The following is a 22,192-nucleotide window of genomic DNA, read 5'->3' as shown; positions in this document are numbered from 1 at the left end:
ACAACCCCCCCTCCCAATAAAACTGAACACAAACCCTCTTTGTTGTCAGGGAGTTCAGTTCATATCTCCAGACTTTTCATGAGGCCACCTGCAGTTTTTTTTCTTTCTTTTTTTTTAATGATGTGTCCCAAAATGAGTAAACATTAAAAGATGTGATCAGTCAACCTGAACTTTAGGAACCAAAAATTCAAAAACCTGTTTTTCTTGCACTAGACGTCAAAGCAATCACACTGTACAATGTTTCTGCCTGCAAGAATTACCTTCTTCCTTTGAAGGGAACGGCAAACACTCTGCTGGAGCGTCATTTCAAGGCCTTGGCAAATATCATTGCTGACAATGACGCATCAGATTAGGCTGGATACAAGCCAAACTATTTGGCCTGCTCTAACTCAAGGACGGACGAGTGAAAGCCTCCATGGATGAAGAAAAAAAGAGAAAAAAAAACAATGACTTAAGATGAGATCACATGTATATGATAAGTGCCTGTTTTTCCACTGTAACTATTAAGATTTAATGATCATCTTTGCTGTTTTTTTTTTTTTCCAAAGCGCTTGCTCAAAGTGCATATTTCAAATCCCAGCTCTGGTTTATGGCGTTCGCACTGCCAACCTGCACAGATGAGCCTCTGAATACTGACGTGTTCAGAGCCGACAGACTGAAACCGTGGTGACGTGGTCTCGGGCAGCCAAGAACATGCTATCACCACAAGGAGAAGACCAGATCACCATGGTTACTCAGAGTAATAAGGTCAGAGTATGAGGCTGGATGGTATCCTCTTAACAAAACTATTATTCCCAATCAGTGGTTGTTCTGCTTTAATAATTCCTCGGATTCCCATATTGCTGTGCTTAAAAAAAAGGAATTTCAATTATTTATTTCATCTGGTTAATGCTTTACTCATTAATATGAATGTAGCAGTGCAAAAATAGTTCTTTACTGAGCCATACAGAGGTGAGAGGCCTTCATAGCCTCTGCAGCCATCTTTTTAAAATGACAAAGCACGCTATGGTGAATAAAAATAGATCCATTCAGCAGTCCGGCTGCAGAAGACACGAGTGGAAGTCTTGGCAATTATAGAACACAATTATCTCAGAAGGGAAACATTGACTTTTGTAATTGCATAAGCAGGTTAAGTCCTAACAGATGCTACAAATAAATGATTATTCTCTGCAATGGTGAAATGACACGCAATTTGATTCAATTTGTGGTGAAATATAAAAACATAAATAAATGTGTGGGAGGTTACGTTTGCCAATTTGAGAAATACTTTAGTTTTAAAGCTTCATTCCACAGGAGTGTCCTCTTAGAGCAGAAAAACAAGTCATTGAAGAGTTAAATTAGACACAATTCAAGAAAAAAAAGTAGAAAATATGGTTTAAAAAAGGTCCCTTGGCATAAAAAAACAAAGCTTTCTGCACTTGTTTTTGGAAAACTTTGGATGTTTATTATGTGTGTATTAAAGTTTGTGGATAAAACACTTCTGACCATGTGACACTGAGGTTCACCAATCCTTAACCCTATTGAGAGTCAGTATTTTCCCACAGCACTACACTAAGAAAAGCACATGTACATGGTAATCCTTCCTGAAAAAAATTAAAGTATTTCCTGGAAATGTTGAGCGCAGAGCTAAAAGAAAACTACCATAAACACGACAGCTTTATCTTACAGAGAGGAAAAGTCAAAAGCTACAGAGCGTTGTACTCCACACACTTTGATGGATCTGTTGGAAAGTGTTTCTGGCAGATGGTCATTAGCCTCTTGAGCCCCTGTGGAGAAAGACGACATCATCCAGTTAGGAATAACATTTTCATTTCAACATTAAAGCACTCCAAAAAACAAAGCTTAGGATATCACAGTCTGGTCAAACATGAGACACGCAAGAATTCTTTAAAAAATAATGTTTTAAAACTGATCCAAGTAGGTTTTTACTGCAGGGATTAGGGAACTCTATCATTTTTTTCCTTTAAGCTTAAAATAAATGCCAAAAAAAACTATGCACAAATAAATGTTGGTACCTAAATCTTAACATGATGGATTAAGGTAAGGAGATTTTTGAGTGCTCCAATTTGAATAAAGAAATATTCAGAAATTCAAATTCTTAAAATATATACTCTATCATAAAAAAATCCACAAGAACATGTTAAAAAACTCTATATTAATAGGAGTAGGCCTTCAAATGAATATTATATGTAATTTGTAATTTTATCTCTACAAAACGAGAGAAGCTGAATTGTTTCTTTCTTTTATATTGAATTGTAAAAATAAGCTCATTTGAATTATTGCACAACAAACATTCCCCAAAATATAATGGCCAGTACTTCACTACAATTGTAGTGATAAAAATGACTATAGATTTTGACCTCGGATCTCGAGTTAACAAAGAGAACTCACCTGAATATATTTTCTCTGTGTCTCATCATTGAGAACGTGGGCCACGTGTTTGGAGAAGATCTTTTCTCGTCCAGTACGAGCGTGGATACCCACCATAGTTACTCCAATGGGCCATGGAGCGTTACCAATAGCCATCTGAAGATATGCGTCATTTGCCTGCAACAGATTTGTTTGCTTACAGTTGTTTGGAACAAACATTTGATAGAGGAAGTGAGTAAAAAAATAAATAAATACTTGCATACCTTCACATATTCCCTTTCCAACATGAATTTTATGATGTCTGTGATTGACTCTTTGATGTCAGCAGGTAAACTCTGAAAAAAATGAAATGATTTTTTCTTAAATTAAACTTCTGAGCTTGTACTGCAGACGGTTTTACTGTTTAAAAAGTTACCTTCTTCCTGAGCTTCCGAAACAAAGGCCTGAGATAAGACTCCGTCTGTGAGTGCGTGGCACTGGCCAGCTTTCCCTGAACGCTGCGCTTCACCAGATCTTCTCGACTGTTCAGATCTTTAGCCCAAACGCCCAGAAGAAACTACAATGCAGCAAAGAAAACAGTTTTTCTTCAGGAATTTATTCATGGGCAAAGACCAAGTATTTGTGGATTTTAAAAAAAAATTAATGATGACTTTTGAAACTATATATCATTAATATTAAATTAGAAAATGATCCAAATCTATAAAAACGTTCTTAAAGCAATAACACAAACGTCAACCACAAAAATAGTGAAGACATTCTGATCCAACAGCTCCCTCTAGATCTAAAGGTGGGAATGGATTTTCTGGCCTTACCCTTAAAACCTTGTGGATAACATCCTGGTCTCCACTGTCATCCCCTGTTCCCAGGGTTTTTCCAAGAGCCTAGTCAGGAAATATGATAACAACTTTAACAAAAACCCAAACTTACACTCAAATATCACAAAAAGTAACAAAGTCACTACTTAATTAATGACTGGGGTATCCTGGTACACTTCACTGAGTACTGTACCTCCAGCTCCTCAATAGTGGTGTTCTCTTCATGAACTTTCAGGTCGTGCTGAGTGTCCACCTCCCCTGACTCTGTTCCTCCAACTATCTCGTTCAGATACTGCTGGTCGATCTTGTCCATGGCTGCCTTTAAGTCGTTTCGCAGACCCTACGACAAAACAAAACAGTAAATATTAAGAAGAGTGCCTAATTTTTAAAAACTTCCCAAACATGCTAAGAATTTTTACATGTTTATTAAATCTATTTTACCTTGTTCACTTCTGGTGTAAGAATTTCAATCTTCCTGAGTCTCTGGAAGGCATCGTAGTCGGACTCTCCGAACAATCGGATCGGTTCCCCTCGTTCTCGAAGCCGCCGAATCACCTGGATGAATGTGGGAAAGCAAAACAGCCAGTGTGTATTACTCCATGAAAGCTAAAAGAGACGCTTCCGTCATGCATGGCCTCACCTCCTGTCGTGACAGCGTCATTGGCAGCTTCTCCTCTGTTAGTTCTAATTCTAATACCGGGTTGGATGAGCTGGACGGCTCGTCCTCCTCCTTTTGATCAATCTTCAGAACGACAGTGAAAGGACAAACAAACTGGTATCAATTAAAGGCAAAAAAAAGACATTTTAATCAGTTAAAACTGTCACTGCTAATGCAGCCATGAAGCAAAACTGAAGTTTTCAAGGCAAAATCTTAATGAAATGAAACTGCAGATAAAGCCAGTAAATGAATGAACCCATTATAGCATGATGCAAGACATTCAGGCTTTCAACTATCATTAAGGTAAGTGAATCTGAGAAAATTAACTAACTAGTATATCTTAGATTTAGTCTTAATATTTCATTAGTGAGACTTAATTTAAAAGACTTTATCAGACAGGAAGCTCTGAGCTTTTAGAGCGCTTCATAAAGTCAACTTCACCTGTAACTTTCATAAAAAAAAAAAAAAACAGAAACTCAACAATACACACATTAGAAAAAAATAGTCAAACATTTCCATCTTATTTTAATTATCATCTATGTACAAGTTTTAAAGCTTTATAAAAGCGAGCATGTCAATGATAATAAAACAGATCATGCTTTCATGAAAACATGCAAGGGACCAATTAGACTGTTGTTTCAGAAACAGTCTAAGGGACAAATATGCAACAGAAACAAAACACCTTCCAACAAATAATAGATAAAATAACAGAGAAAGAAGAAATGAAAGAAATAAAAAAAACAGACACCCCACACAGCTTCATAACTTAAGCGCTGAACAAAAATAAATATTCTTATTTACAAAAGTGCAATCTAACAAAAAAAATACTTGTGGTTAATTTAAATATAAAAGCTTGTGTCACAGATCATTTGCAAAAACAAAAAGCAAAGCTGGATTAAAAATAAACTATAAACAGTCAAATAAAATTGTCTTTCAGCTCAATATGCCATGCTGAAATCCACAGCAGGTGTGGCTTCCTTTCCTTGTTGAGCTGCTTTTAACAAGTTTTTTTTCCATAAAATTAAATCTTAAAATGGATCCCAATGTGAAACAAATGGTAACATCATAGAATGGTTCGTTATGGAGCGCTTTGAATATTAGAAAATATGAATTAAGAACTTCTGATTTAAGCATCCCACCTAAACACTAGTTGTTTGAATTTATAAAGAAAAAATAATTATAAATTTCAACAAAAAAAACTGATAAAAGTAAATTTACTGGTCATAGTATTAAAAAATAGTTTTAATTTTCTTACAATGAATCAGGGCATCAATGATAAATATGAGGCACTGAAAAACAGTGACACATTCATTTTTTGTTATCAGCCAGACACATGGACCTCGAATTACCCCTCCTGCATGTGTTGCAGACTCTGATTTAAAAAAGAAAAATATTTTTGTCTTTCATTGACAACATAGTTCTCGTCTCTGTGATCCATTTAACCTCTTTGTCAACTACAGAAAAGAAGAATCAACTCACAGGCCCCGAATTCAGTTGTTTAGTAGCTTCATTTGGAAGGAAAACCTGGTTTTCAAATCCATTTAGATAAAATATGGCATTATCAAAACAAGATGCAACGTGTAAGAATTTCTCCAACGTTCCAAATGATTTTCTGTTGGTTTATCTCGTTCCTCAGTCCTATCAAACCTCACAGGTTGTAGCAAAATGTCCTGCTTGAGAGTTTTACTATTCTTCCTTTTATATGGAGTCTCTAAACTCACTCATTGTTTGCTCAAAATAAGAATTACATAAAAAGAAATCATATTCATAAAGACTATTATTCCTGCCTCACCAGAAAACTAAGTTCACCAATGATTGATAGCTAAAATTTGTCATATTTAGCACAATCCTCAGCAGTTCACACCAGGAAAACTGTAGCATTTGTGCTTTAATTTCAACACCAAGAGCACCTGCGCTGACGTCTTGGATTTGTCAAAATGTTATTATTATTATTATTTAACTCTAATTTTGGAGGAGACGATATCTGATCTTTGTGGTTACATGGAAGTAGAAAGTGACACCTTCAATCCTGTCTTCACCACATACAAGTGAAAAAATAAGTTGAAATTGAAGTTTCTTTCAGCTCATTTGTTTAGCCTAATTTAAAGGCATTTCAGCAGGCAGGTTTTACTATGCCACAAGAAAACAAAAACAGGATTTTCTAAAAAAGAAATGACACAATTGGTGTTTTAAGACTTTAAATTTATATAGGTAAACCAATAAAGATAAAGTTGGCTCCACTAAGTATCTATGTTCATCTTAACAGATTTGATTAGATAAATGTCAAAATTGTGGCCAAGGAAGAGGAAGCTTTAGGTACACAGCATGTTAGATCCTTTTGTCATGCATCCTTTTTGCAACCTTGCATTCCCATACCTGTCTCTCAGGAGTCTCTCTCTGCACCTACAGATGCAGGCAGCAGAGGCAAGTTGCAGAAAAACAGCACAATACACACAGTCACTTACATAAAGTCGGATAAGACATGATGACCATATTTTGCTTTCTGGCAAAAGTTTAGGAACTTCACTGAATCACAGTCACACCATGCACAAAATTAAAGTGATTAAGACGTGAGTGTTAAGAGATGGTACATGTGTTAGCAAGAGCGATATAACATCAACCTTAAGTCCACATCGTCTGAAGTAGTCCTCTTGTTCTTTCTGTGCAAGTTCTGCCCTTTTAAAGTACTTCTTAGAGTCCTGCAATGACAAAAATAATTATTTTAATGTTAAATGAAAAGAAATAGATTTGTCTCTTTGTCACGCAAACATGCATGAATGCTCATTTGTCATTCACATAATGAGTCACTAAATGAAGAATTTATTTTTCTTGCAAAACAGAAATTACATTTGTCAAAATTTTATCATTAGTTGTCTGCTATATTTTGATCAAACTTTAGTTTTGGAGGGGACTTTAATAATAAAATGTACTTTATTTTTCAGGTACATTATATATATATACAAAATATAAACTTATTAATATGAATATCCCCCAACAACAAGACATTTTGAAGATGTAAGAATACTCAAAACATTTTAGTAAGGATAATATGTTGAAAGAGTAAAATCATATTGTATTTTTTTATTGAACAGCTGAACATAAACTACAAAATGTTACATACATGTACGTTCCCCCTATAGTTCAATTCACATAATTTGGTAATGCTGTTAACATCTTATATTTTCTCACATATTGATATAAGGATTTTATGTAGATTCAGGAAAATGATGCTAAAATTATGAGGCAATGTACTGTACGCATGCGCATTTGTTTCACAACGATGGGTGCTAAGCTGTTAGTTCACAGAAACAATCTATTTTTAATATTTTAAACCACGTTCAACACAGTCGAATGTCGTTCATTCGACATAAAGTTTAGCTCAAAACAACGTAGCATACGTAATAAATGAATAAAATGAAAATCGATACGAATGTTCAGAATAAGCCTTTCAGAAGCTAAACTGTTAACTAGCTTTTCTGTATTTTTGTAACAATTCATTAAAGACATACTACACAGTTTACGGGGTTCACACAATTGCTACTTATGTGCTTAAAGAAAATAAATGTTCGTGTTGTTAATAGACTAGCCATGATCGACTTAGCTAGCTACACAATTGTAAAGCTAAATGTGGTATTTTCAGACACTTACATCAACAAGCTGTTTCTCTTCGAGGAGTTTTCTTTTTCTTGCTATTTCAGCTTTAAGTATATCCATTTTACTGAATAAATATAAGGAACTCTTGGTTTATTTGGCGACAGTGATCCACGATACAGAGTTGTTGTGAAGTCGAATGAACCGGAAGCTATCGCAAACCTGAACTTTCATTTTAAAAGTGTGTTTTGTTTAAACTACCGGGTTGAGCTTTTCAAAATAAAACAGTTAAAAACAATTGACAGGCAAGAAAATAAACTCTGTCTCCAGTAAATTCTTCTATTACCAATAAGTTGGTCAAGGATGGTAGAAAATACAGTTTTATTTATTTGTTTTATTTCCAAATGGTTTATTTAGACATTCCAGCTTAAAAAACGGGGGAAAAAGGTTTGAAACCACAATTTTAAACGCATTTAAAAAAAAAAAAAAGTTTAACAAAAAGAGAATATGAAAATAAACAAGTATTTCTTCTTAGACAAAAAGTTTCAAAAGAAACCTAGAGAAAACTTTTAAATAAATTTATCATATTGCTAATGAATTGTCATGTGTTCTCTTCTGATTTATCCATCATTTGTACTTAATAGGTAAATTTGTATCTATTTTTATTTTTTTGCTGTGACATCACATCAAAGTGTTCAAAAAAATTGAACGGAGAGCGGGAGTTTCTATAGTATTAATAAGGATGGTAAGACTGTAATTTTTCAGCTCAATTTGAAACACATGATGTCATAATCTGCAGGATGAGTTCAGGAAACTTTAATTCAACCGAAGCGATCATTGAGGATACTTTATACATATATATGTAGGCCTATTTATTTATTCATTCATTTATTCATTTATAAAATTGGTGGAAGAGTAAAAACAGACTATTCATTCACTATTTATTTAAATGTTGTTATTATTATTATTATTATTATTATTATTATTATTATTATTGTTTAGCTTTATTCCTCAAATGCACACAAATTTTGAGTCCTTTATCTGCTCCATACAGATGTCAAATCTTTGGTCTTCAATTAAATTCTCAATTTTAATTGCATTTCCACTGTTTAACCCATGTAGTTTAGTTGGGGCAAAGAAATTATAAGCAATTTAGATTTATACTGTCTTTGTTCAAACGTTGTCTGTAAGTGACCGGCAATGTGCCGACCTTTTTAATGAAACATGCCATCAGGTGGCGCAAAGAGATATGTAACGAATTCTTAATATTAAAATCATCAATTCATTTACATGACCAAAGGGAGGACCAGTGTCACGTTAAGGAGCAAGGATCTTCTCAACAGTATTATTCTTTTTTTAGACTGAGATTGTGCTGGTCAAAGGATCGGAGGCGCAGACAGAGAGGAGATTGAACTGATTTAATAAGGCAGTCGGACGGAGAGGTTTCGGTCCCTGGTCGCTCTGAACGGCGTTTTTCGGCTCAACCTGCAGGAAAACGATGGAGTTAGGAGAAAGAAGGAGAAGGAGGAAGTCACAAAGCTTCAAACTGGTGGCAGATGATGAAGGTAAAAGGATGAATGGATGCAGGAGACGCGCGTCCGTCTGGCTGCGTGTCTGCTGCTGTGTGCCATCGCGTGCGTAAACAAAAGCGACAGCCACGGCATGTCTGGGTTTGGAGGGTTCAAATCTTCAGCTTCAATGAAGATCGTGACAAAAAAAAAAAAATCTGTTGCACACCAGAACAGGAGGATGTTCACCTTTGTTGAAGCTGCAGCCTCTCTCACAACTGCTTCATACAACCTACAGGTGGTGGTTTCTACATGAGATGGGAAAGAGGGGGGGGGGCTTTTGTTGACAGTTATTGCACGCCCTTTTGCACAAGTTCAATCAGCATCATTTTTGTTTTATTGCAGACAATTCTTCATGTGTGCTAAATTCCAGCAGCAAGGATGGCAAAAGAAAGGATGCAATGGCATGATCCCCAGCATAGATGTGTCACTTTCCCATTTCTGCACCCATTCTTCCTAAATGCAGTTTGGCTGGAAGACGAAGGCGTGGAGATCAAGAGGCAAATCACAGGAATGATGAGGATTCTGAGGGACAAGACCGGCCGGGTGTATAAGCGTGTTGGAGCAGACCGTGACAGCACAACAAATGACTCCCAGGATAAGCATCTCAGTTGGGTTCAGCAGCCTCCGGTCCCGTCTGTGGTACCAGATGACCGTCAAGGCAACAGCTGGGTGTCGACTGGACACTCAGAACCCTCTGTGTTGTCCCCACCTGTGCCGGTCCCAAACGGTCCACACTGTGGCCAGTACAGCACCCGCTACAGATCCCTCAGGATTGTCAACAAAACAAAGGATTTGAGCAAAACCAATGAACAAAATGGTAAAATGGTCAAAACCCCTTCCGTTAGAGAAATAATATTACAATTACTGATGAAGTAGACATTTTAAAATGTACTAAATTCAAGCATTTTTCCAGTCAGAAAGTTATTTTTGCCAGCGTTTGCTTTGACGCTAAACTACCTCTGCATTTCCAGATGTGCTCCAGCCTGCAGCTCCAGAAACCTCCTGCTGTATGTGTAACTGTAAAGGCACATTGGAGGCTATATTGCAGGAACTGCGTGCCATGAGGAGGCTAATGCAGACTCAGAAAGGTGAAGAAACGTAGCCAAGTCCCACTGTGACAAACAGAAAAAGAAGGAATAACAGGTTTTTGTCTTTATTTGTAGCATCCTTTGGAAGGAATGACATATCCCGCTTTAGCCTGGGCTTCACTCCGCGCAGTCTCCACAGAAGAAGAAGGTCTTACTACAAGGTGGTACCGCTTAGTGACTCCAGGGGTCAAAAAGTCGCTCTTGCCTCTGTGGAAAGTTCAGCACTTCAAGCTGCATCACCAGCAGAATCTGGAAGGAGGGAAGAGTGTGAGAAACTGGACTCACTGGTGCTCAACATGAATTCCATTTCCCCTGATGTTTCACAACAGAAAGACTCAGGGATAGTGAGCAAAGTTCACAATACTTCCTCAAACCAACCAAGAGAACCTCAGGCATCAGAGGTAAAAACTCAAATCAAAGTTTCTTTAAAAGTATTGATTGTGTTAATTTAATTTCAAAGTGTTGCACAACTTTCTTAAATACTACAAAAATTAGATTTTTCTTAACATAAGTGTCTCTGAACACATAACCTAAAATTTATTTAAAGACTTAACATATTCCAAGCAAAATGCCATGGCTTCTTTCTGATACACATGCATTATTTTACAATATATTGTTTCTTTTGACTTCTTTTTTTAAACACTGTTTAGTTCTAATCATCTCTGTTTCATTTTAGAATAACTAATCTTGTATTCTGTCACAGAGCGAGGTCCGTCTTGCGGAGGAATACGATGTGTTTATATCTAAAGCTCAGCTAGATTCCATCCTGGTCAACTACACCCGCTCTGGCAGTCTCCTATTCCGCAAACTGGTGCGCATACAGCAAATTCTGAGCCCTCGTTTTTGTAAATTGTATTTTCTAATATATTATTTATATTTTTAAATCAAAAAACACCCAGCCTCTAACTGTTAAGAAGATCCCCTGATCGTCTTTTGAGCTATTTTATATGTGTTCCCAGTTGATTAAATAAAAATGGTTGTTTTCTTTCGTTCTCTCTTAATTTATTTTTATTTTTATTTTCATGAAGCATAAAAAGTACTGAATGCAACATAAGGTTTTACAACTTTTGTAGGATATAATTTCTGCAGTGAGGCAGTAGTTCATTAGAAATTTGCCTCTGAGTTGAGAGCAGGAGAAACCCCGCCCCCTTTTCCCGAGTTTGGAATTGGGGGCTTGAGGCCCATCCAGCATATTTTCTACCTGACAAATTATCTCTTTATCAAACTGCATTTTTTATTTTATCTGGTCCTGATTCATAACAATTTGAATAAAGATATATTCAGGAATTCAATTTTAGTTGTCCATTATCAGAAAAATGCAACTAGAACATCGAAATACACAAATAACATTTTCATGGGTCTCTAAAAAATAGAAGATATTGAAAATTGGTATGTTTTTGTTTTTTAGGTCTGCGCCTTTTTTAATGATGTTACTCTGGCTAACTCGTTGCCAAACGGTAAAAGGAAGAGAGGGCTCAATGATAACAGAAAAGGACTGGACCAGAACATTGTTGGAGCCATTAAAGGTAAGAAAGGGATGGACCCAAAATCTCTCCGTTTATTTTATTTTTTATTTTTGTGCTATCTCTAAAGAAACTTTTATCACATTTAGTGTTTACAGAGAAATACTGCACTGAACATAAAATAGAGAAGTTGCCTGGACCTCGAGACTGGGTGCAGATTCTTCAAGACCAGATTAAACTAGCCAGAAGGAGGCTAAAAAGAGGTCTGCTGCTACTTTTGTGCACACCTTTATTTTAAATGTTAAACTTGTCCTTCCTTTATTGGCTTATTTGCCTTTTATACAGGTGATGATTCTTCTAAGTGCTGTTTCCTTGATTCCTCAGATGCAGCAGAGACAGAGGAAAACCCCAATGGACCGTCCACAAGTATTAACCTCATATGAAACTATGAACAGTTATGACAGTCTCTTACACTTTCTAGATTGTTTGCTTTAAAGATTTTTACCTGTCCCTTTCCTCTCACACCGGCGCATCACCTTTCTCCATCTTTCCATCGGTTGCCGTCTGGACACTCCATGGCCTCACCTCTCTGGGCTTCTCAGCCACCAAACACATGGTGTTGCCAGCTCACTCCTTGGCTCACGGGTCTTTATCATGCTGTCATGATGACATTTGACTTTTTCATGGAGCTTACCAAAATGTCAGCTAATAATCTTCACACCATGCACGGTTCCCTCGCTTTCACCTTTCATCCGTGACGATGTGCGGCTCTGAAGCAGCAGCTTCACATGAGATCTGTCTGCCAAAAGTACGCTGTGACATTTTTCTTTCTTTTAAAGGCTGTGATCATAACAACACCACCATAGATGTGGAACAGACGGCAGTGAACATGACCGATTGATTGACTGGTTACTATCAGCTTTTTATTCCTCTAGCAAACAAAATATTGACTTTGTTCTGTTGCAAACATCCATGTGCAGTGAATGCAACAAAAATAACAGGAGGATTAAAATAAATAAAGAAACCATTTCTGTCTCTATTCTTATCACATTACACACTGTTGAGCATTCATGGTCTTTAATGCTTTTAAGGTTTTATGCCACAAATTTTAACCCATCAAACCCATTTTTGTTTTTGAGAATATGGGAGTTGTTTCCCATCCTTCCCTTGTTTTATGTTATTACTAGAATGGATCAAAACAAAGTGCTCCTTTGGTACAAACTTTATTTATTCTACAAAAAGTGAGTTTTATATTAAATTGTTTATTAATCAGTAATAGTTCAGTGTGTGTAGTGTGCAGTTTAAGATCCAAATTATTTTATTCTGGGAAGTAATATGATTTGGGCAGACTTTTTCTTTACTTTAAGATTGATAGGGTTATCAGTTTATACAGTAAATCTTTACATTATATGTACTAGTGTTTACTTCCTGCTTACAGGATAATTCATCTTATAAAAAGAAAGCTAGTGTCTCTGTGAAAAGAAAAAGTAGGCTAGAACTCCATGTTATAGATTATTTAACCTTCAATAAAAATCATAAATTTTATTTATATACAACTACAGTGACCCACATCCCTTATTTATGCTTTATCCACTATTATTAAGATACATGGTTTTCTTCTGTCTTTTTAAGTGAACAGTAACACTTTCAGCTATTATTCTAGGATAAAAGCAAAAAAAAGGCAAAACAGAAAACATCACAGAAATTACCTAAACCAAAATAAATAAAAATAAAAAAAGACTTATTGTGTAGAAGTACATTTCAGATAAATAGATAAATGAATTTTACTCTCCTAGGATATGGGGCAGGTCTTTTTGAACATCCATAAACATTGGCTGAAAGTTTTGCTAAAATAAGTATAAAAAAATCATATGCAGTTGTTGACACATCGATTCTATTATTTGGACCAATTACTGAGATTCCTAGGTCACTGAGTATAGCCTCCCCTAGCCAAAAGTATACTATAAGTATACTTAGTCAATGCAAGAAGGGAAGTAGTATACTTGATGTTTACTTTTTTGTAGACCATCCATATATTGTAAACTTAAAATGTCCCAATTTAGTTTGGAGAAGAATTTACTTCCTGTACTATATGGACATAATCTATTGTAGAATTGTTATACTTCAAGAGTAGCAAGTATTGTCTTTTCTTTTGAGAATGAGTAACTTCATAAAATACACTACAAGTGTACTACTTTTTCCCAAGAGCTGATGTATATTGTGTATACAGCTTAATACAACCCCTATTTCCTTTTTTTAAATTTTTTACTATTTCCAACAAAACTTTACTTCTATTCATATGACCATAAGAATACAAAGAGAATGAATATTGTGTGGGGGGAGTGGGGGATAGAAAGTATGAGAAATAAGATAATTACAGAGCACATTTGAGTAAATTACATGTTGATAGAGAAAGTTCAGTGTACCACCAGTTGTTTAGACTATATTCTTCAAATAAATTCCAAGCTTTAACAGCTTCATTTTTCTTTTTTTTTTAGATTTTTGAGAAGTTCACTATATTTTTCACAAATGAAAAGAGGTCAATAATGCTTTATCTGAGTATATTAGATTTATGTAGGATGTGGAATTTGGCTAAAAGAAAAATTAATTTCAAAACAGAGATTCTGAATTTAAACAATGGTATATGAATTTCTGTGAGTGGACACCACAGAAATGATAATAAAACAACTGTTTTTAAAATTAAATTAATATGACAACAAGCTAATGGGCTTTAGGGTTTTTTCTGTCTCGTTTTCGGTTGTGTATCAACTTGTATATTTTATTTAGCTTGCATCCTTTCTGAATTTAATACAAGTATGCAACAAACAACAATGATCACAGTGCTGTCTAAATAGTTTGTCGATGGTGAAAAAGGAGGGAAACCGTTCAATTAAAGGTACACTCCGTTGTATAAAATTTGTTGCCAGACCCTTTAGCTCCTTAAAGGGGATGTTGAAGGCGCCACTGTGCAAGCACAGGACCCTTTGCTATCTAGGTATTTTCCTTTTCAGATTCCGAAACAATTTTTATTTCTTATCAATAAAATTTACCATAAGCAGTTAGAAGCACAGAATATGTTTACGATAACAAATTCTAACATATTTTAACGTAGTCGTAACAAACACAACAGAAAAATTAGGCAATTTTGAATCAGGCTTTCTTCTAGGACACCTAAATTTGGCCTGAATGCATTCTGGTGTCGTCCCCGCTCTTGTGTCGGGATCCACCGCTAACCTGAAGCTGGTAAGGATAAACTGCTCATAGCAATTAAAGGGGAAATGTTGCACGAATATTGTTACGCTTTGGTCCTAGAATTGCATCGAGGCGAAATCTAAACATTCATAATGTACTATATCAACACAGACTTTGGACAAATGGCTCGCAGGACGTTTTTCTGTTGATACTAACTCGGATCTTGCACTCATCGCATGGCGAGGGACAGGAAGGGGTTAATTTTTTCCGCCGCCGACATTTTTGTTCGGCGGTCAACGGCAACTTTTTTTTAAACTTACATGTGCAAGGGGATGGTGTTTTGATTTACAACGCCACATCCCATGATTTGATCAGTATCGGTGTGAGGACGGCGTGTTTTCAGATGCAGTCAGGTCGCTCTCTGGAGCGGCAGTTGATTGTTGTTGCAACCAATTGCTTTTGGTCATCGCCGCTTGCATGGATCTGCGTTTGCTAGCTTTAGCTACTACGAAAAACTGCCCCTCTACAAACATAAACAAAAACCGCAAATGTCACTGTCGGTACATGATCTAAAGCAGAGCATAAAAACACCATACTATATAAAATGGCACACCATGTGCATTGAGGGTGAAGGTTCTTTTTTTTCTTTCTGCCGTAGGGGTTGAATGAACGTGGGATCATGTGTGTCTCTTGAACACAACCCTAGTCCTCAAATCAATGGAGCAACTTACTCTACTGTACTACTTAAAGAAAGTAATACGTAGCTGTTGGTGGATATCATAAAAATATGAATTATTGTGCATATTTTTTTTATTTATTTTATATATATTTCCCATTGTTAACGGTTGCGCACAAGTACAGTCGATTTGTTTAGTAGCAAACCAAAACTGCCAAACTGTCGTAAAATGTTTTAACCACCATTCGAAGTTCTGTAGACTAGAAGGCTCGATTTATCAATCGATTAATCACAACTATGGATTGGTTTTCATTTTAACCAACTGTTTGTAGTTTTCTAGAGCCATAAACCACTTTTGTATTGAATAACTTGTCGTTTTATTAAAATTCTACGTTTATTCGGTTCAATCTATAGCAATGAACGAACACATAATTTTCCACAGCTAAAGTACATTTGTTTAATAATAGATTTTTAAAAATCATTTATTTTTTGTCAGATTAATTCAAAATGGTAGAAATTGAAATTGAATAGTTTTTGTCGTTCTACTGTTTCCTTGTAATACATGCGTGCTAAACAATATTCTAAGTTTTTGGTTACAAAAGCTTACTTTATAAATACTTTGAAAACTATCATTTTGCCATTAAACCAATTTAACTTTTCATATGTGACAAATGGACCAGATAAGTGTTGCCATAATGTCCATATTTCAATAATTTTGACAATTGTTGATGATTTGAATAATTGAGCTTTCATGTGTGACACTCCTTATATGTCTCTGTTTTGTGGTTTCTTTTAAATTGTACATAAATTAAGATTTGTAAGAAGCTAAAAGAAATATCTAAAAAATGTTTTTGACAAACTAATTAGCTGTATTAAACCACAACAGGAAAAAAGGATTTTAGGAACAGGAGTGACATGGATGTAAAAGTAGAAGTACTTATTTTGTTCATTCTTAAATAAATCTTTATTTTAAATCTTAAATGCCTGCAAACATTTTATTTGCTGAGACTTTTGGACAAAGAAGACTTAAGATGACAAATAATGAGAAATTATTTGTCAAAAATGACATAATTACTGCTTTATTTTATTTTTTTAATGACTAAAGCATCAAAACACTAATAACTTCCTGATTGTTTCCTGGTACAAACAATGTCAATCCAGGATTTACTGCATTGTTGTCTCATCGGTACAAATATGTCGTATGCTTTTTAATTTACTTTTTTCTGAAATTAATAAAGAACTTTTAAGCTTCTGTTTGAGTTGATGTTTTTTTGTTGAATATTTTGCCACTACTGTGTGATCTGTCAACTTGTAGTGTTTTGACACTCAGAATTGTTTCTAAAAGCTGTTCCTGTGTGTGTACATGTTGTTACTGATGTGGTTTTAGTGGCGAGGACCCAGAATTTATTTCAGACATGTCCGTGAGGGAGTCTTTTAACCCCGAAAGCTATGACCTGGACAAAAACTTCAGGCTGACACGCTTCACTGAGCTCAAAGGCACAGGCTGCAAGGTAAGACGTCTACATCAAAATCTGCTTTGGTTAGAGTTTGTCTGAGTTTATAGCTTTTTTGCTCAAAGGATTTGACTGAAGTGCATAGTAATTTGGGTCCATTTTTTATTTTTATTTTTTAACTGACCACAGGTTCCCCAAGATGTGTTACAGAAGTTGCTAGAAAGCTTACAGGAAAACCATTATCAAGAGGATGAACAGTTTCTGGGGGCAGTTATGCCCCGATTAGGTAAAATCTTTTGCTATTAAATGAGGATTTAAATCATTTCAAGCTTATAAATGTGTTGTAATGTCTCACAACACCTTCTTATTTGTTGTTGTTGCAGGCATAGGAATGGACACATGTGTGATTCCTCTCAGACATGGTGGTCTTTCCCTCGTCCAAACAACAGATTACATCTATCCTATTGTAGATGACCCCTACATGATGGTACTGACCTCATCTTTATCCAGAATGATTGACTGGCTACATCTCTGGCTCTGTTGTCTTATAACACTCCTTTTTATTTATTTATTTTTTTTTTAGGGGAGAATTGCTTGTGCCAATGTTCTAAGTGACCTTTACGCCATGGGAGTAACAGAATGTGATAACATGCTGATGCTTCTGGGAGTCAGCAACAAAATGTCGGAGAAGGTAAGAGACTTCCTGTAGATCAGGTTTCTGAGAAACGGAGGTTAACTTTATTTATGACAACGGTGTTTATTCACTATCCTCTTCTAATATTTACACCTAAACGTTGAGACATTCAGAAATGAGTTTAATGTTTTAGAAGTAAAAGGTTTAATTCAAGGACATTAACAGTTTTCTTATTAAAAGTAAATTATTTTTCTGCTAGTAATGTCTGAAATGCACACAAAAAATTAAACAAAGTTACTAAATAAGTTGAAATAATTGCTTAAAAAATGAATATAGAGAAAAATGCAAAAGTGATAAAAACACATCAGCTTTTTATGTTTCTGTTTTTGTGGCCGTGCAGTAAAAATACTAATTTAAACTCTTTATTTTTTAATACAGATTTTTATGATCATGATATGTTTTGGTGTCAAAGATTCCTCTTAATAGTCTGCATTTCTCGATTGCATGATGTCACTAAAGTTTTTCTTCGATTAGCCACGGCAGATCTGACTTGCTCAAATCTGAGCATGCACCACAAAAGTTTTGCATTGTTCGCTTTCGACCCCCTGTGTTAAAATGGCGCTCCAGGCTCACCTCAACTGACCTTTAGTCATAGCTGCAACATCAGTTTAAAGAGGGCCGGGCTGATCTATGTTTATAAAAATAACAAGTATTAAATATATTCAGTATCTTTTCTCACAACCCTTTGTGTTTTAAGGAAAGAGACAAAGTCATCCCACTGATCATTCAGGGGTTTAAGGACGCGTCGGAGGAGGCGGGCACATCTGTAACAGGAGGTCAAACAGTTCTCAATCCCTGGGTCGTGATGGGAGGAGTTGCAACAACAGTCTGTCAGCCCAACGAGTTTATCATGTAAAGGTTTTTGCTTCCTAGTATTGTGTTTTTCCTGGTTAGGAGTAAACCCTCATGGAAATGTTTGCTTTTGTTTTTTTCAGGCCAGATAACGCCGTGCCAGGAGATGTTTTGGTGTTGACCAAACCTCTTGGAACACAAGTGGCTGTAGCGGTCCACCAGTGGTTAGATATTGTACGTGTGCAATAATAATCATTGTTTCTGAGGATGTCAATAAAGATTGATTGATTGAATTTTTTTGTCCTTCTTCCTAGCCTGAAAAATGGAATAAAATCAAGCTGGTGGTAACCCAGGAAGATGTGGAGCTAGCCTACCATGAAGCCATGATGAACATGGCTCGGCTCAACAGGACGGGTAAAACAATCAGTGATGCGACCTCGATTTAGTTTTTAGCAGATTTTTTTGACCACAGCAGCCCACACATATTTTAATCAATTGGTTTATTTCATGAAATTTCAAGAAAAAAGGCAATAAAAATATGTGAATTTATTTGAGATATTAGTTAATGAACGGATTGAAAAATCAAGACAAGGACATATTTGCACTTATACATACTGCACACACATATATTACATTTCAAATTCTGATTAAAATGCAACAAAGTATCTGTTATAGTTTTTTACATTTTCTGTAAAAAATAATGAAAGGTAAAAAATATAATATTTTTTTGCATTTTCTAAAAGACTGAACTGAATTGTTATTGTTTTAAGCTTTAACTGTTGATTTGTTAAATTTGTACAAAATATAAAAACTTTTTTTTTTTTTTTACCATTAAATGTAAAATGTCTGTAATGTTCCGTAATTACAGAACCATTCCTTTCCCGTTGCAGCTGCTGGCCTCATGCACACTTTCAACGCCCATGCCGCCACCGACATCACCGGCTTCGGCATCCTGGGACACGCTCAGACGTTGGCTCGACAGCAGCGCAGCGAGGTCTCATTTGTCATCCACAACCTCCCAGTTCTTGCCAAGATGGCTGCTGTTTCCAAGGCCTGCGGGAACATGTTTGGACTCATGCATGGCACCTGCCCCGAAACATCAGGTGTGCGGTCACATGGTTCTGTCTTTTATTCTGTTTGCCTTCTTTTTCAGTTTAAGCTCCACAGAGTTGGCCAGAATAATGTTGACTTTAGTCACAAAGCTGGTTTTTGTATAAAGCATTCCTACTTTTTTTATGATTATAAAAGTTTTACATTTTAAGATGTAGGTTTAAGTTATTTTATTAGAAGAAACCTTTCACTCATATGAGGAGGAAAGGAACCTCAGTGCTTCTTTATTGTCTCCTCTAAAGTAGAAACCACAGATTCAACATCTTTTCACCATAAAAAAACGATAATGTTCTAACAATTCTTTGCTGCAGCAGAATACAAAAGTGCTGCTCAACTGTTTCTATTATGTCATTGAAAAAAATGATTCACTTTGTTCAGTTCTTTGGAGCACACATAAAGAAAAAAGGCCATTGAAGATGCTCACTACTTCGTTTTTTTAATGGCAAATATGACATTTGTAAAATTAGAAACAAAAAAAAGAACGTTTTACAAGAACTACTTGAAATTCTGTTCTTATGATGAAAACTTCAATCAATTTATTATTAAAAAAAAAAGACATTTACTTAATTTTTTTTTTCCAAATAAATGTTCCAACACAATGCATTGTGGTCTAAATTTGGCCATCTAGGGAGCATCGATGCACGCTAGTTTTTTTCGTAGAGACTTCTAGAAATTTTCCAGGCCACTGGATTTTTTACAACAGCTCATTTTTTTGTTGTTGCACAAAAACTACCCTGACAAAATTGCAAATGCATGAAACGGTGAGTTGTGAGAACATGTAAACACAACTTTTTTTTTTTTTTAATGTCCTGACATTTAATGGAGTCACAAATTGTTTTGGGATTGGTTTGAAAATACATAACCTGGACATGACACTTTAAAAAAAAATCCCTGAAAATTAATAATTTGGGGACACAAATAAGCATTTTGGGAACATCAATTTGCACAAATTAATATTTTGTGGGCAAAGATATGAGAATTTCATGGGCACAAATGAGCATTTTTGGCACATTAGTTAACAATTTGTGTGCACAAAATAGCATTTTGAAGGCACAGATAAGCATTGTATGAGCACAAATTAGGATTTTGTGGACAAATGAGCTTTTTTGGCACATAAAGTAGGAATTAGCCTTTTTTGGGCACAAATAATATTTTATGGGCACAAATTAGCAGTTTATGGGCACAAATTAGCATTTTAGGCATATAAATGATCAATTAGCATTTTCTGCAGACAAATTAGTATTTTATGGCAATACATTAGTTGTTGGATTCGGAATTGATTAAACTAAAGTACTAATTTGTGCCCAGAAAATGCTAAATGTTGCCCACAATATGTTCATTTGTGACTAAAAAAACAAATTTATGACCACAAATGATGAATTTGTAGGAAAAAAAATGTTTTTTATTTTGTCATGTCCACGACTCAATAAAAAGAAGTGACATTCACTGTTAGAAACTAGAGAAAACTAGGTAGTTCTTTGAAAAGTCTGTTTTAACAAACTGTTTTTGTTTTTGTGTAGGGGGCTTGTTGATCTGTCTGCCGCGGGAGCAGGCCGCCCGTTTCTGCGCCGAGATCAAGTCCCCAAAATACGGAGAGGGGCACCAAGCGTGGATCATCGGGATCGTAGAGAAAGGAAACCGCACCGCTCGCATCATTGACAAGCCCCGAATTATAGAGGTGGCGCCCCAAGCGGCCACGCAGAATGTCAACCCCACTCCCGGCGCAACATCCTAATCCTCGCTGTGCTGCATCACAGACCCGAAACCCCTAAGCTCCGTTGACGGATTTTAAACCCAACTACAAAATCCTCCTAGTGTTGAAATATATTTACAAAATAGTCAGTACTCAACAAAGACTGGGTTGGGCTGAATCAGTGTGGAAACAGCGCCACACAGTGGCTCCAGTGCAGGTGGCATCCTCAGTGGACTCAGCCTGCAGCGCCCCCATAAGTAATTGGCAGGAACTACATTATGCCTGAATCCATTTGCCTTTTATGTCTGTTCAGTTTCGTTAAATGTGCTTGATTGACAGGCACCTTCTGTTTAGAGAACATTGATGAAGACAATAATCTGATACTGTTGATTCATTTTGAATCTTAGGAGGTCTTTCTTGCTCGTCTCTTTTAAAGTTGCTTTGGTCAAACAAGCACGCCGTGTTTACGTGTTTTTGTTTGTCGTCCACACACTTTGTACAGTTTGAAAGCCTAGTTTTAGTTCATTGCTGTAAGTGATGCCTTGAAAGACATAGTGTGACCAGAATGGCTTTTTTTTTTCTTTTTTTATATTATGTTGACATTTTTGTATCATCCCCGCGTAAACTAATAAATACTACATTTAAAGATGGGTTTTTTTCACTGTTTAGAGCTGCAGTGGATCATCTATATGCAAACTCTGATTTTTAATTTGCTCAGATCATACACTACCTGCATTCCCAATGTGTGAGGCCACAGAATGAGACTTTTCATTGTAAAAGATGAACTTCTGTCATGGATGTAGCTAATGCTCTACTATAGGAGCTGTTTGGGACATGCAGCGTTTTATTTGCTAAATTAAACTTCCAACTCATCACAGCTAGATCATTTTTCTTTATCCTACAGCTGAACAATCTGACACTTCTGTAAATGTTAGAATTTCATTTCCATCGCACCTCTTAAAATAAACTCCTCTTATATGACATGATTTATCTGGGTTTTCATTTCTGATTTGTTTAAAATTGTT

General features: G+C 35.8%; 3 protein-coding genes across 5 annotated transcripts; 2 read left to right on the top strand and 1 right to left on the bottom strand.

The window, feature by feature from the left end:
* Positions 1 to 1,418: 1,418 nt before the first annotated feature.
* prpf18 (PRP18 pre-mRNA processing factor 18 homolog (yeast)) lies at positions 1,419 to 7,661 on the bottom strand. 2 transcript variants are annotated; one of them, XM_024282510.2, is made up of 11 exons: positions 7,492 to 7,661; positions 6,465 to 6,542; positions 6,220 to 6,246; positions 3,826 to 3,927; positions 3,627 to 3,740; positions 3,379 to 3,525; positions 3,183 to 3,251; positions 2,786 to 2,926; positions 2,634 to 2,705; positions 2,392 to 2,547; positions 1,419 to 1,766 (listed from the first exon to the last, which is right to left on the bottom strand). In XM_024282510.2, exons 1-11 carry the CDS (start codon positions 7,555 to 7,557, stop codon positions 1,686 to 1,688), a joined length of 1,053 nt encoding a protein of 350 aa, XP_024138278.1. In that variant the 5' UTR covers positions 7,558 to 7,661; the 3' UTR covers positions 1,419 to 1,685. The 2 variants fall into 2 exon arrangements, with proteins under 2 accessions (XP_024138278.1, XP_024138279.1); XM_024282511.1 differs by lacking the exon at positions 6,220 to 6,246.
* A 1,001-nt stretch (positions 7,662 to 8,662) lies between these two features.
* bend7 (BEN domain containing 7) lies at positions 8,663 to 12,583 on the top strand. 2 transcript variants are annotated; one of them, XM_024282415.2, is made up of 8 exons: positions 8,663 to 8,999; positions 9,469 to 9,822; positions 9,977 to 10,093; positions 10,169 to 10,494; positions 10,797 to 10,904; positions 11,502 to 11,619; positions 11,706 to 11,819; positions 11,941 to 12,583. In XM_024282415.2, exons 1-8 carry the CDS (start codon positions 8,933 to 8,935, stop codon positions 11,997 to 11,999), a joined length of 1,263 nt encoding a protein of 420 aa, XP_024138183.1. In that variant the 5' UTR covers positions 8,663 to 8,932; the 3' UTR covers positions 12,000 to 12,583. The 2 variants fall into 2 exon arrangements, with proteins under 2 accessions (XP_024138183.1, XP_036068350.1); XM_036212457.1 differs by lacking the exon at positions 10,797 to 10,904.
* Positions 12,584 to 14,624: 2,041 nt separating this feature from the next.
* sephs1 (selenophosphate synthetase 1) lies at positions 14,625 to 22,153 on the top strand. The gene is made up of 10 exons (XM_024282417.2): positions 14,625 to 14,799; positions 16,812 to 16,935; positions 17,068 to 17,164; positions 17,262 to 17,365; positions 17,462 to 17,569; positions 18,270 to 18,424; positions 18,508 to 18,598; positions 18,679 to 18,778; positions 19,255 to 19,467; positions 20,995 to 22,153. Exons 2-10 carry the CDS (start codon positions 16,840 to 16,842, stop codon positions 21,207 to 21,209), a joined length of 1,179 nt encoding a protein of 392 aa, XP_024138185.1. The 5' UTR covers positions 14,625 to 14,799; positions 16,812 to 16,839; the 3' UTR covers positions 21,210 to 22,153.
* Positions 22,154 to 22,192: the final 39 nt, after the last annotated feature.

This window comes from Oryzias melastigma, linkage group LG6 (assembly GCF_002922805.2).
Source record: "Oryzias melastigma strain HK-1 linkage group LG6, ASM292280v2, whole genome shotgun sequence".
Classification (NCBI taxonomy): domain Eukaryota; kingdom Metazoa; phylum Chordata; class Actinopteri; order Beloniformes; family Adrianichthyidae; genus Oryzias; species Oryzias melastigma.
Note: the sequence above shows the minus strand (reverse complement) of the source record. Positions and strands in the feature narration are given on the sequence as shown.